At 39.5% G+C, this 14004-nt stretch overlaps 2 protein-coding genes across 2 annotated transcripts; one reads left to right on the top strand and one right to left on the bottom strand.

The window, feature by feature from the left end:
* Positions 1 to 3134: 3134 nt before the first annotated feature.
* LOC149407860 (Glycosyl transferase, family 35) lies at positions 3135 to 8516 on the top strand. Its single transcript, XM_089615824.1, has 15 exons — positions 3135 to 3452; positions 3984 to 4222; positions 4324 to 4425; positions 4514 to 4690; positions 4792 to 5067; positions 5172 to 5443; positions 5711 to 5828; positions 5917 to 6297; positions 6395 to 6547; positions 6682 to 6810; positions 6900 to 7136; positions 7244 to 7320; positions 7527 to 7713; positions 7812 to 8012; positions 8097 to 8516. Exons 1-15 carry the CDS (start codon positions 3239 to 3241, stop codon positions 8211 to 8213), a joined length of 2880 nt encoding a protein of 959 aa, XP_089471950.1. The 5' UTR covers positions 3135 to 3238; the 3' UTR covers positions 8214 to 8516.
* A 1548-nt stretch (positions 8517 to 10064) lies between these two features.
* LOC149407859 (zinc finger protein ZAT9-like) lies at positions 10065 to 12007 on the bottom strand. Its single transcript, XM_089615814.1, has 2 exons — positions 11822 to 12007; positions 10065 to 11709 (listed from the first exon to the last, which is right to left on the bottom strand). Exon 2 carries the CDS (start codon positions 11680 to 11682, stop codon positions 10483 to 10485), a length of 1200 nt encoding a protein of 399 aa, XP_089471940.1. The 5' UTR covers positions 11683 to 11709; positions 11822 to 12007; the 3' UTR covers positions 10065 to 10482.
* Between the last annotated feature and the right edge of the window lie 1997 nt (positions 12008 to 14004).

Genomic DNA, 14004 nt, shown 5'->3' with positions numbered 1-14004 from the left:
ATTCTTATGTGCTTGTTTGCACGTCACCTGTTATTACATGGCATTTAGTCGCTTTATTTTTCTAAGTTAGACTCCCACTTGCTGAGTCAATCGACTCATAGTTTATGACCCTTGGTAATGTAGAGAAGGGCAAGACGGCGATGTGAGCAAGGAAATGAAGACGAAGACCGGACGTGTATCTCTTGACCTTTGGGCTATGGAGACTCTCTCGGGATCAACCTCTTCTATAGTTATAACTATATTTTGTTGAACCATTTCCTAAACTACGCTCCTAAAACTATCTCCTGTAATTATACGTAAACCCAGGAGCTGTTATGTAAATATTTAGAGTCGTAGTGAGACTCAAAGTTTGAATTGAGAAAAACGAAAAAATTACCCAGGTTTTTATATAACGACTTATAATACTTATATGATATCATATTACGTTTAACATAAGTATTAAGATTATTATGTTTATTTGATTATGTTTCTGTTGATATGAGATATATTGTTATATTGATGTTGTGACTTGTGACGTAACCCACCGTCACGGCTCGTGAACCGGCGACGAGAGGTCGCGGGTCGTGACAGTGATTGAGCATGATTTCTTTGTAATGGGGTGAATGTTGGGCGAGCTGACACATGGCAGACTAATTTGGCTTGATGACATAGAGTCCGGTACTCAGCTCGGCATTACCAATCTGTCTCCCCGTGGCATGTTCCTGAAACACACATGAACGTTCATCAAAAACAGTTCGGCACTTAGAGTCTTGGTTGAACTTATGCACAGATAAGAGATTGCACTGTAGTTGAGGCACAAAGAACACCGAGTCTAGCCTCATGGATTTCGTCAAGACCACGGTGCCAATACCAGTGACTTGAGTCTTGGCTCCGTTGGCGATGGTGACTGATATGCTTTTATTACAAGCGGAGTAAGTTGTGAATAGACTTCGATTACCAGTCATGTGATCAGATGCACCGGAGTCGACAATCCACGCTGTGGGATTCTCTGAGCTTACATGGAGGGCTCTAGGAGATACCTAGAGGATACTGGAGGTTTCTCCACTGAGTTGGACTTGTTGGACAAGCTTTTGGAGAATAGCGATCTGGTCATTGCTGAAGGGAGAGTCCGAGGTCGAGGTCGAGGCAGCGGACGAAGTGGAGACTAAGTTTCCGACTGAGTTCGGATCCTTAGTGTCTCGGGTTGACTTCGAGCTCGGTGGTTTCCCATGCAGCTTCTAGCAGGTTTCTCGGAGGTGTCCAGGTCGTCTGCAATGATCGCAGTAGGGGCGAGGTTTGCGAGGTCTCTCTGTTGAGACGCGGGCTGCAAGAACTTCGTCTCCATGCGTGGCGAGGGCGGACGAGTCTGAGGATGAGCTCGGAAGTGAGCTCGATTGGATAGCTCCCAACATGAGTTTCCTCCTGCTTTCCTCGTGTCTGACCGCGGAGAAGGCTTCACGGAGAGATGGTAGTGGTTTTGTACTAAGTATCCGACCTCTGACCTCATCAAGGTCTTGGTTGAGGCCGGATAGTAGTTTAAACACACGTTTGGTCTCCACTGTCCTGCGGTAGATTTTTGAGTCTTCGGAGCTGGTCCACTGGTGCTGTTCGTAGAGGTCGATCTTCTGCCATAGATGTGTAAGCGAGCTGAAGAACTGAGTAACAGACATCTCTCCTTGACGTAGGTCGTGGAGAGTGTTCTCAGTTTCAAACAGCTCTGACATATCTTCTGAATTGGAGAAGATTTCCCTAGCTGCTTGCCAGATTTCTGCAGCCGTTCGGTAAAGGAGGAAGGTTTCTCCGATTTCGGGGAGCATAGAGTTTATGAGCCAGGACATCACCATGCTGTTTTCGGCCTTCCAACTCTTGAACGTCGGATCTTCGATCACAGGAGATGTGGCCACGCCTGTGAGGTAGTCATCTTTACCTCGTCCCGATATGAACATGAGCACAGATTGGGACCACTGTAGGAAGTTGTGGCCGTTGAGTTTGTGGCTCGTGATATGTTGGGAGAAGGATTCGGATTGAGACTGAGTGGGCGTGGTTTGAGTGGTGTTCATGGTGGTTGATTTTCCATGCTCTGATACCATGTTGAAGTTTTTAGAGAGAGAGAGTCGAATCTAGAGAGAAGATAAAGAAAGAGAGAATCGGAAAAGAGAGAGAGTGTTCCGAGACTTTGAATATATCTTATCATTGATATGAATTTTGTATCACCTATTTATACATATGGTGGATACAAGAGATAGTGTAATAAATACATGTAATAACTACTTCTAGGAAATAGAGAAAAAAGAAATATACACAGAGAACAAGTCATAGGAAATAGCATGAGAAATAAATGCGACAGTTTCCCATGTGGAATGAGTTCCAAGGGGTGAGGACTCCCGAGGTATGCTTGTCAGGAGGAAAGCACGCTAGTCAGGAGCAAGGACGAGCTGACGAGCTGGCGAGATGACGCGGGAGGGCGAACTAGCGAACTGATGCGGAATGGCGAATTGGCAAACTGACGAGCTGACGCGGAAGGGCGAGCTGTCGAGCTGACGCGGAGGGCGAACTGACGAGCTCGATTTCAACAGTTATATTTGGAGAATTGTGCACGTGATTTGAACCAAGGATATGCTAGGGATATGTTATTGTTTATTAGTGGATTAGACTAATTACACAATTTAAGTGATAATTAGAATTTTTTTTTTAATAATCTTTAATTTGGGCTAGATATTTAGGTCAAGCTTACCATAGAAAACAAACAAAAACGAGAGCAAAGGAATATGCGAGATGAAGTATCACATAATAACGACTGAGACACTGCCAAGTGGACGATGTAACACACATCTGCGGTCCACCAGATCCAGAAAAATATCGGAAGGAGTGAGATAATTCCCATGCAGCTATTTACTCGGTAAAATTCACACGGATCTAATTTCTACCAATTATAGCATCCCAACTCATTGTTGATACCGTCAACGTGACACGTGTAATATTATGATACGACTATACAGGAACATTTTACGGGTACAAGAAGAATTGGAAGCGGGAAATTAGAACCTATTTCAGAAAAGGTAGTGTCTCATGAAAGTGTCATTATCATCGGACTTTTTCTACTTACTAAAATTAATTATAAAACAAATGAATAATAATTTATTTGAGTGAAAAACTTTCGCAAATGCTTCTCAGTGTCACTCACTCTACATCGTCGCCTATCACTGTTTATCATTTCGAGTCTGTGGCCTGAGAAAGGGAGCGAGAGAGAGAGAGAGAAATGGCGGTTTCGCAATTCTCTGCAATTTGTGCAAGAACGCCGTTCTTTCAAAGCGATTCAAGCTCAAAGCTGATTGATTTGAGCTTCAAAGGCAACAAAACGAAGCTTTTCTTCGTCAATGTCGTTAATCGGAGGTCGCTCAGGCGGTCATTCTGTGTGAAGAGCGTCTCAACTGATCCGACTCAGAAGTTCAAGGATCCGGTATCCGAGGAAGGTCACGATCGCTGTTTTTTTTTTCTATGTATAGCTTTTTGGTTTACACAATTTCTAAATTTAATCTGTAGATTGACTTTTATTTCATTTTCCAATATAATTACAGTAAAGAAGTTAGATATTTATTGTGAATCTACCGAAGAAGACGTGTTTGGTATAAAGTTTATCTGCATGTGTAAAATAAGATTTGAATTTTCCATTTTCACCTGTCATAATACGATTAAAGTTTTGAACTTATTTAATTTTATTTCAAATTTGGGTATATATTTGATGGTTTTAATCATCCACTTGGTTCATCGCTAGCAATGGCATTATTGGTCTATGGCATTGCATAGTTTAGTCGATTCAGATCTTTTTGTGATACTGACATGGCGATGACGACATGTGGTTTCAAATAGTTGGAAGTCAAATGCCATGAAAGTTAAGTCTTTGATTAACCAGATGATTAGCTCTGGTTTGCGAGTAGCGGGTTCAGTTATGTTCTGTGAGCAATCAATCTCACCTAATTGTGATATTTAATGTGTTGATTCAGAAGATGTATCGGAACTTTCTTCAATCACACCGGATGCGGCGTCTATTGCTTCAAGTATCAAACACCACGCAGAGTTCAACCCGTTGTTCTCTCCCGATCATTTTGACTCACAAAAGGCATACTTTGCAACCGCACTAAGCGTTCGCGACGCTCTTATCGCTAACTGGAACGCAACTTATGAGCATTACGAGAAAGTGAATGTCAAGCAGGCCTACTATTTGTCTATGGAATTCTTACAGGTTAGTTTTATTTGATGGCTTAAGTGCAGACACCATTTAATGCCTCTTGAGTTTGTTGACATCATTTTCGCCATAATATTTTATTGATTTTTCCATTTTAGGGTAGAGCACTCTTAAATGCAATTGGCAATTTGGAGCTCAGTGGTGCTTACGGGGAGGCCTTGAGCAAACTTGGACACAAACTGGAACAAGTAGCTACTGAGGTCAGATCACCAAATCAGTATAAGAATGGTGGGAATTCTTAATGTGGATTTATGATAGCAAAAACACTTGCCGATTCTTAAATGGCAGGAGCGAGACGCTGCACTTGGAAATGGGGGTCTCGGACGGCTAGCATCTTGCTTTTTAGATTCCATGGCAACTCTGAACTATCCGGCCTGGGGATATGGCCTCAGATACAAGTATGGTTTATTCAAACAATTAATTACAAAAGAGGGTCAAGAGGAAGTTGCTGAAGATTGGCTTGAGGTCTGTTCTCTCTTTTAGCCTTGCATAGTGAACTGCTCTAGTGCACGTTAAAGGTTAAGAAAAGTTCCGACTATAATTATGATTTTTCTCTCGTCTTGAAGATGGGCAATCCCTGGGAAATTGTGAGAAATGATGTAACATATCCTGTAAAATTTTCTGGGAAGCTTGTTACTGGATCGGATGGGAAGAGAAACTGGATTGGAGGAGAGGACGTAGTAGCTGTTGCATATGATGTTCCGATACCAGGATACAAGACTAAGACCACAATTAATCTGCGTCTATGGTCAACCAAAGCTACATCAGAAGATTTTGATTTATCTTCCTTCAACTCTGGGGAGCATACCAAAGCATATCAGGCTCTTGGAGATGCTGAAAAGGTACATATTGAAGTTTAATAAAGAGCTAATTTAAAATTGCCCATCCATGCTATAAAAACTCCAGATATTTGGAAACTCTTTAATGTGCCTATGTTGCACGTCAGATTTGTTTGGTACTCTACCCTGGCGATGAATCCGTCGAAGGAAAAACTCTCCGCCTGAAGCAGCAATACACTCTGTGTTCAGCCTCTCTCCAAGATATTATTGCTAGGTTTGAGAAAAGATCTGGAACATCAGTAAAATGGGAAGAGTTCCCCGAGAAGGTCGCAGTACAGATGAACGATACACATCCAACTCTCTGCATTCCTGAGCTCATGAGAATTTTGATCGATATGAAAGGTTTAAGCTGGAAAGAGGCCTGGAATATTACTCAAAGGTAACTCTTCTTTAAAGGAGTATAAAATAAGGTGGAATTAGTCCAACAATAACAGTATCACACTTAGTTGAAAGGTATCGTAACCCTGATAGAGTTAGTTAAATGTGGGCATTTTCTTCACTTTTTATGGTCTGTTGTTTGTTTGATTTTTAATCATAACAGTAATAATCTCAATAACCGGAGCCTAGTATTCATTGTAAAACTACACTTTAACTTCTGTGGTCTTCAATATTTATAAACCCTCACATACTACTCTGCCTGTGCCAGAACGGTGGCTTACACCAACCACACTGTTCTTCCCGAGGCATTGGAGAAGTGGAGTTTGGAGCTCATGCAGAAACTGCTTCCTCGACATGTTGAGATTATAGAAATGATAGATGAGGAGGTAATACCAAAAACAAAAATATTGAAAAATTTCAATACCCAATTATTGCAGTATATTGGTCTCTAACCCCAGACATGTTGGTCTTCAGCTTGTTCGTACCATAATTGCAGAATATGGTACAGAAGATCCTGAATTATTAGAGAAGAAACTCAAGGACATGAGAATATTAGAAAATGTGGAGTTGCCAGAGGCCTTTGCAGGTTTACTTGTGAAACCTGAAGAAACTGCTGTGACCATTGACGAACTTGAAACTGCTGTGACCATCGACGAACTTGAAACTGCTGAACAAGTTGAAGCTGTTAACGAAGAAGCTGACCTGGAGACTGAAGCTCCGCCCGAACCGGTCCCAGAACCCCCAAAGATGGTTCGTATGGCTAATCTCTGTGTTGTGGGTGGTCATGCTGTAAATGGGGTTGCTGAGATACACAGTGAAATAGTTAAGGATGAAGTATTCAATTCATTTTTCAAGGTAAGCTTATCCGATTTTCTCCAACTTTCATGAATCAAAATTTAGAATCTCACACAAATCACAATTTTCTAACTGGCTTATTCTACGCTTATGGCAGCTGTGGCCTGAGAAGTTTCAGAACAAAACAAATGGGGTTACACCTAGAAGATGGATCCGGTTTTGCAATCCAGATTTGAGTAAAATTCTTACTGATTGGATTGGCAGTGAAGAGTGGGTCCTAGATACTGAGAAGTTGGCAGAGTTACGCAAGGTAATAATTGCGCAATCAAGTTCATTATATCGAAATTCTCCCTCTCTCTATTGGTACTTGAGGAGTTAACATAATTATGTAGTGCCATTTCTCCAGTCGGTGCTGTTTATTAGGCTTGTATTTTGTTTCGATAGTTCGCAGATAACGAGGAGCTTCATACCCAGTGGAGAGCAGCGAAAAGGACCAACAAGATGAAAGTTGTGTCCTTGATCAAGGAAAGGACTGGATACACTGTTAGTCCTGATGCTATGTTTGATATCCAGGTATTTCAATTCTCTTGGAAAGTTTTCAGTTCTTCTGGATCGTAACATATTATCAGTAGCTGACAATAAATTGAATGGACTAAATTCAGGTGAAACGCATTCATGAATATAAGAGACAACTATTAAACATCTTAGGAATTGTCCACCGCTACAAGGAGATGAAAGAAATGAGTGCTTCAGAGAGAAAAGAAAAATTTGTTCCAAGAGTTTGTATCTTTGGAGGCAAAGCTTTTGCTACATATGTGCAAGCAAAGAGAATTGTAAAATTCATCACCGACGTGGGAGCTACAATAAACAATGATCCTGAAATAGGCGACTTGCTCAAGGTATGTAAGTCATGGTTTTCCCATGATGTCTATAATTATATTCAATAGTTTTGTATATGTACCTCCATTGCGTTAGCTGATCTTTTCTACCGTGTTGCTTATGATAGGTCATCCTTGTCCCAGATTACAACGTGAGTGTTGCTGAATTACTGATTCCTGCCAGTGAGCTCTCACAACACATTAGGTAATCCTATTTTCCTTAGTAACATTGGTTGAGTTGCATTTATTTTCTTGGTCAAAAGCCTTCAGTTTTTAATGAGCTCGACCTCTGTTGATGCTAAAAGAGAGAGTATGAAGAAGAGCGTCAAAATATTATCATAGATTAATCAAGTTCTCAAGACGTGAAAATCTCCTTCCACAGAAGTTAATTTATTTTTCTTCCATTTTTAGTACGGCTGGGATGGAAGCCAGTGGGACCAGCAACATGAAGTTTTCCATGAACGGCTGTGTCCTGATCGGGACTTTGGATGGAGCCAACGTTGAAATCAGAGAAGAGGTTGGAGAAGACAACTTCTTCCTTTTTGGCGCTAGGGCTCATGAGATCGCTGGACTGAGGAAAGAGAGAGCCGAAGGAAAGGTTTGTCTTCAAATAAATCCAAAAAATCTTATATCATATTATATCCGTATTTCATGATTCGGTATAATTGATTCATTTATAACCGTGCGTGGTTGTAGTTTGTTCCGGACCCGCGATTCGAAGAAGTCAAAGACTACGTGAGAAGCGGCGTTTTCGGGAGTTACAACTACAATGAGATGATCGGATCACTGGAAGGAAACGAAGGCTTTGGCCGCGCTGACTACTTCCTTGTGGGCAAAGACTTCCCGGATTACTTAGAATGCCAAGAGAAGGTCAATGAGGCGTACAGAGACCAAAAGGCAAGTTTCACACACGTCTGTATATTCTAATACTAATTACTTCTAATTGATATACTTAACTAATGTGCTTCTAATTTTATGCAGAAATGGACGAGAATGTCAATCCTGAACACAGCCGGCTCGTACAAATTCAGCAGCGACCGAACCATCCATGAATACGCTAACGACATTTGGAGCATTGAACCCGTCGAGTTACCATAGAAATAGAGAAGCCGTTCCTTTTTTTTTTTTTTTTTCTTTTTTCTTGAAGCAGCAATAATAACAGGTCTTGATTCATCTTGATGAATAGTGACGACTATGTTTCTGTTCTTTTTGCATTTTGTTTATGTGAAACTTGGGCGCGGAATAAAGTGTAGCTTAAACTTATAAGCACAATCGTTCTAAATTAAGATATTTTCTTTGTAAGAAAGCAAGACTAGACTTTGGTAGAAAGAGTGAGCTTTCGAATTTGGATACTGTAAATCTAGATTGTGATAAAATAAAATACAAGCTTATGTTCTACAATCATGTGTAATCTTGGAAGCCATTTGTTGCTAGATTATTAACGTGCACATGGACAGAGCATTGATTCAAGTTAAATCAAATCCCTCAACTCATATGATTATTATGGTTATTTTCCCCATAGCTTTTATTTAAATATACATATAGTCGACAGTGTTTGAAATGCTTGTGGAGTGGGGTCGGTTGATAAAATAAATAAATGAGGAATTATAGAATATTCCTAGTTAGCTCTGTGTACACAGATCAAGTAGTGAAAATCGACAAAGGCATGCTTTTTACAGGCATAATAAATAGGGTAAGCCTAAAGGTTCTTGTTTAGTTGTTCCAGCTTGCTCACATACAGGTTGTTTCTTGTTTTTATTTTGATGCAACTCAAGCTCAAACTGTCGGGGTTTTTTTTTTTTTAATTTAAAATAATATTACCATCGCTTAACCTTAATGTGAGTGACAAGCTCAAACTAAATTTGCTCGGTTTGTACTTCACGAGAATTTTCAGATCTTGAAAAATAATATTTGTCCAGATTATGCTTGAAAAGAGTCATAGTGATGGCAAACACTATATTTTGGTCTAATTCTATATTTCTGATCATGTAATATTTGGATCAGAAAAATCAAGCTGCTTCTACTACTAAGTGAGCCTTAAGTTGATCAAACCAAACTATCTCTTTTGAAAGAGAAAAAAAAAATCAAATATCTTGTCTATTTCAAATTCCATTACAAAAACCATGGTATTAGAGCGGCAAAATTTTCGACGACGATAAAAATGTATGTATTTGTCATCACTCACTGGTTATATATTAATGACGACAATACATTTACGAGTAATGTAGTTAATTAGCTAATTTAAAGTTATGAATTTGCCAAATAGTTAAAGTTTGTCTTAATTTAGTGAAATAGTCAAAATGTGCAATAATTTGTTTTCAAAATTTTCTTCCACTCTAAGGGTAGGTTGTTTTTTTTTTTTTTTTTTTTAAGTGATAAATTACTTATAATAATCGTCAAAAAATTTAATCTTGGCTGTTAAAAAAATTTTGAAAATGTAAATTTGATTACTTTGCTGGAAAGTTCGAAATTTGCCTATTTTGTTCATCAATAAGTTTCAAATGGATTTATACTATTTTTCCTTACGAAAATTAGTCGCCAATGACATTCACCAAATTAATTTATCAACGACCTTACAAGGTTGTCGAAGATAGGCAAATAACCCAAGTGAATGGTGCAAGTATTTATTTGAATTTTTTTACTCTCAATAATGTTTGATTTGATCATGAAAATTTATAGTGTAATCTTCAACCTTGCGACTTGTTAGGCCATTTTCTTACCAGAAAATTATTAGACAGCGAGAAAGAGGACAAACGTGCGAAATTTCAAAGGATCAATAATGGTTTAGTATAATATTGTATACGAGATTAGTGTTTTTTTTTTTTTTTTTTTTTTTCATATAAGATATATGTGGATGAGGACTAAAAAAAACATTATCAGTTTAGATGCCATCTTTTTGGTATATTTTATTGTGTCTCAATAATAATGTCCACTGACATTTTATGTTCTCTAGCCTAATCACCAACAAGTTACATAATCATATATCCTAAATAATATATTAATCCAAGCAAAAGGTCAAAATCCAGAACTAGCTGTTCTGAATTCATTCACTGTGTATAACCTTCAAGGTAAAAAAGAAAACAATGATTTACAAGCCTGAAGAAGAAAAAAAAACCCTTCAATTCCTCCAAGATGATATTTTTTTTTTGTTCCCACCATATGAAAAAAATGTCCCCCCCAAACAAATTCATGTACTTACATCTGCACAATGCCCAGAAAAATAAAAGCTTTTATTCCTCATATGTGTAGTAGTGTAGTAAATCACTATACCCCACGAAGTAGAGCTAAGAATGAATCACTTCAAAACTCGCAAAACAATGAAGGAACAAAAATGAAAAGAGTGATACCAAAACCAGTCACTGTTTGCTTAATTTGGCACCAAACCCAGGAGAAACTCATGCTTGCTGTGACTGTTTCTGATCCACCACGGCGTCCCAATCTCAATCCCAATCTCAATTTCAGCACGACCAACGAGATGATGATGATGATGAACAGAGACACCACATTTCTCGTGTTGACCGGTCAAAGCCCCAATCTCCGCAGTGTCTTTCACCATGTGAGCTCTCTTGTGACCACCCAAAGCCTGCCCTGAGCCAAACACCTTGAAGCAAATCGGACACTTGTGTTCCTTCCCAATCCCAGTCTCCGAGCTCTCGGCCTCGGTGATCACGGCCTCGGCGATCAAATCATTGGTGTTGCAGGGCTTGATCGGCCTGTGGATGGTTTGGTGGCCTCCGAGAGCCTGGTGAGAGTGAAAAGCCTTGTTGCAAGTTCGACACTTGTACTCGATTCTCTGATGATCGGACACCGAGATCAAGCTCAGACACTCTCTCCCTTGTTCTTCTACTGCCTCTTCTTCCAAAGGTTTCTTGTCCTCCAAGAAACCAACCGGATTCTCCAAGAACTCGAGCTTTCGGACCCCTTTCGAGAGCATCAGTAGACACAGAGCGATCTCTTCTACGTCGCAATCGCGGTCGATCTCTACGAGGCTCGAATTCGAGACCGAACATGACTCGGTCAGACCGGCGAGCTTGTTCGATGACCTGGACTTTCTCGAAGATCGCTTCTTTTTCGCGATTCCTGAGCTCTCGACTGCTGCTAAGAGTTTATCTCCGATCGCCGGAATTTCTTCTTCGTTTTCTTCTTCGTATTTTCTCTTCCGTTTGGTCGAGTGGTGTCTCATGTGGCCGAACAGAGCTCTCATGGTCTCGAACGCCTTTCCACAGACTTGGCACAGGATTTCATCAGCTATCGGTGGCAGCGACTCTCGGCGGTGGTCGGTGATCGGAGAAGGAAGAGAGGGAAGAGGAGAGAGTCTCGACGATTTCTTAGGGTTGACTCTTAATCCGTAGCTCTTTCGGTTTCCGCTTCTGATTCCGGTGATCGGAGCTTCTCTCAGCTTCTTGGCGAGCTTCTTAGGGTTCTTTACCACGTGGCACCTCATGTGACCTCCGAGGACTTTGCCATTGGAGAAGTTCTTTCCGCAGAACCTGCAAACGTGCTTGCTGTTGTGTTCTTCTTCTTCTTCGTCTTCTTCTTCTTCTTCTTGATGATTATCTTGATCCATCGAAGACTATAATCGGCGACTCTGAATCTGATTAAATCGAAGGAATTACGAAACGCAGATCAGAGACGAAGAGCAAAGAAGAAGCTGGAATTGCCGATCAAGAAAAGAACGCGCGATCGAGTAAGAGAACGAAACGAACCCAGATCAGAAAAAAGCGAGAAACTTTTTTAGTGGATCATCATCTGATTGTTGAAAGAAAGAAAGAAAGAAATCAAGATCTGCGTAATCAGTTTGATTCGAAGCTCTCCCTCTCTCTCTCTCTCTCTCTCTAACGAACTGAAGAGAGAATTTGGTTTGCAGAGAGAGTGAGAGAGCTCTCCGTTCGTAAAATGAGAGACTACTGACCGAAATTAAAAAAAATACTAATTTTTTTTTTAGAAACGAGACCACAGAGGCTAACATGCGATCACTCGCACTGTATCAATTTCTCCGACTCTGGGATTGGTTGAATTTTATTTTGTACAATATATATATATATATATATATATATATATAGATATATATATATATAGATCTATATAGATATATATATATATATAGATCTATATAGATATATATATATATATAGATATATATATCTTGCATCATACATATTTGAAAGGAAATCTTTGCATGGAAGCAAAGCTTCTTGGTTTTTAGGTATTTCTTGGGGTTTTATTTTTTTCAGGTAAATTTGTGTTATACATTTTTCACATTTTTTTTTATAAAATACATTATACACATCCCAAATCAAATGTGTAATTTTTTTAATTAAAAATTACTCAAGTAATTGAAGAGTTAAACCAAATGGGTAATTGCATGGATACTTGATAATGTTCTTGCAAAACATTTCTAAAAATAAATATTTGTTATTCCATAATATAAATGGCAAATGAGGAGGGACTTATTGGCTGCTTGGTTTGTGCAGAAAAATGTCCATTTTTTATTTGTACTATAATCTTATTTGGGATATTGACATTAATAATATCATTGGCTTAGTAATTACCAAAAAATCACTCAAAACTCAAAATTTGACACATCTAGTACTCATTCCGGTGAGCAAAGATAATTGTACCCTCAAATATAATTATGCACAGATAAAAAAAAACCCAACTTCTCTCAACTGCCACGTTCCTTCTTTTTCAAATCTTCCCACGTATGATTGACTCTTCACATCTCCATTTGAAAAAAAAACTTTCAACCAAACTAGACCTCTTCACTCTCTCTCTCTCTCTCTCTCTCTCTCTCTCTCTCTCTCTCTCTCTCTCTCTCTCTCTCAATTTGCAATTTTCCGTCCTTCGCCATTACCCATCAACAAAACCAAAATAAAACCCTAAAAAACCCCATTACAATGACGAAATCAAAATCGAGCAAGGCCGCGACTTCTGCGCCAAAGGAAGTCCGACGATGCCCTTGGTCGGCTTCGAAAAGTGACCAAAAATCTCCACCGTCTATCAAGAGGAAGGAGCCAGATTCGTCGCGTATACTCGAGCGAAGACAAAAAAAAGAAGGTCGATACTCTAGCATCGGACTCCGATGATGATACATTCATGGTCAAGCCCAATATGAGAAACCTAGAAAAAGGAAAACTGGCCTTCGAGATAACATCAACCCCGATTTCCAAAAAGGTAGGTGTCACAAACTCATATGGTGGAAAAAGAGCAACAAATAGTTTGTGCATGTGGAGATTGTAGGTTTATTTTGGGATTTTATTGTGTTGTACTGTTAGATGGATGTACTCATATTTTTCGGTCACGAACTCGTTGATTTGTGACTCATGTTTCATGAAATGGATCATCGGTCTCGAACTGGTTTATTTCGTGACACATTGGTCACGAAATGGTTGATTCACCACTTGGAAAGTTCAATTGGAAGAAGAGGCTCGAGAAGAATATGCCTTTTACGGAATGCAGTTGCTTCGGGAAGTAACCCATTTTTGAATTCCGCTTTTGCGACTGATTGATCTCGCAGTAACTCATTTTATAATATTTAGTAATTTGTTTTTTTTATGTTGGACAAGTATATGATATGAGCACACTAATCATGTTAATGACTCGATTTCCCAAGTTGTCGGTGATGTCCTCTCAAATTCTCTCATCCTCATTGAAGAGTCACATGTGAAGAAGATCCGAGAAAGACATACCCCAGATAGGTGGACTTTTTCCAAAAAGCCACACCCGTATTTGAGATTCACTTTTGTGCTCGGTGAGCGTTCTGATGAACTACCATTGTCGGAAGTCACTGAAGTACCTGACTCTGCTGATGTCGAGGTGATAAAGGTGTGGTTGAATGTGGGCTTGAAGAGGGGCCATAAAAGCAGTGCTCATGGCAAACCTAAGAACA

This window comes from Urtica dioica, chromosome 1 (assembly GCF_054948205.1).
Source record: "Urtica dioica subsp. dioica isolate 48M chromosome 1, U.dioica_male_clone48M_v1_H2, whole genome shotgun sequence".
Lineage (NCBI taxonomy): Eukaryota > Viridiplantae > Streptophyta > Magnoliopsida > Rosales > Urticaceae > Urtica > Urtica dioica.
The sequence above is the reverse complement of the archived record's forward strand: the minus strand, read 5'-3'. Positions and strand labels throughout refer to the sequence as shown.

Bases quoted from the DNA above. Each gene is read 5' to 3' on its own strand.
- LOC149407860 (XM_089615824.1), top strand. From the start codon at position 3,239: ATGGCGGTTTCGCAATTCTCTGCAATTTGTGCAAGAACGCCGTTCTTT. The intron at 5,068-5,171 runs GTACATATTGAA...GTTGCACGTCAG, and splicing joins CTCTTGGAGATGCTGAAAAG to ATTTGTTTGGTACTCTACCC. The intron at 5,444-5,710 runs GTAACTCTTCTT...TGCCTGTGCCAG, and splicing joins GCCTGGAATATTACTCAAAG to AACGGTGGCTTACACCAACC.
- LOC149407859 (XM_089615814.1), bottom strand. From the start codon at position 11,682: ATGGATCAAGATAATCATCAAGAAGAAGAAGAAGAAGACGAAGAAGAA.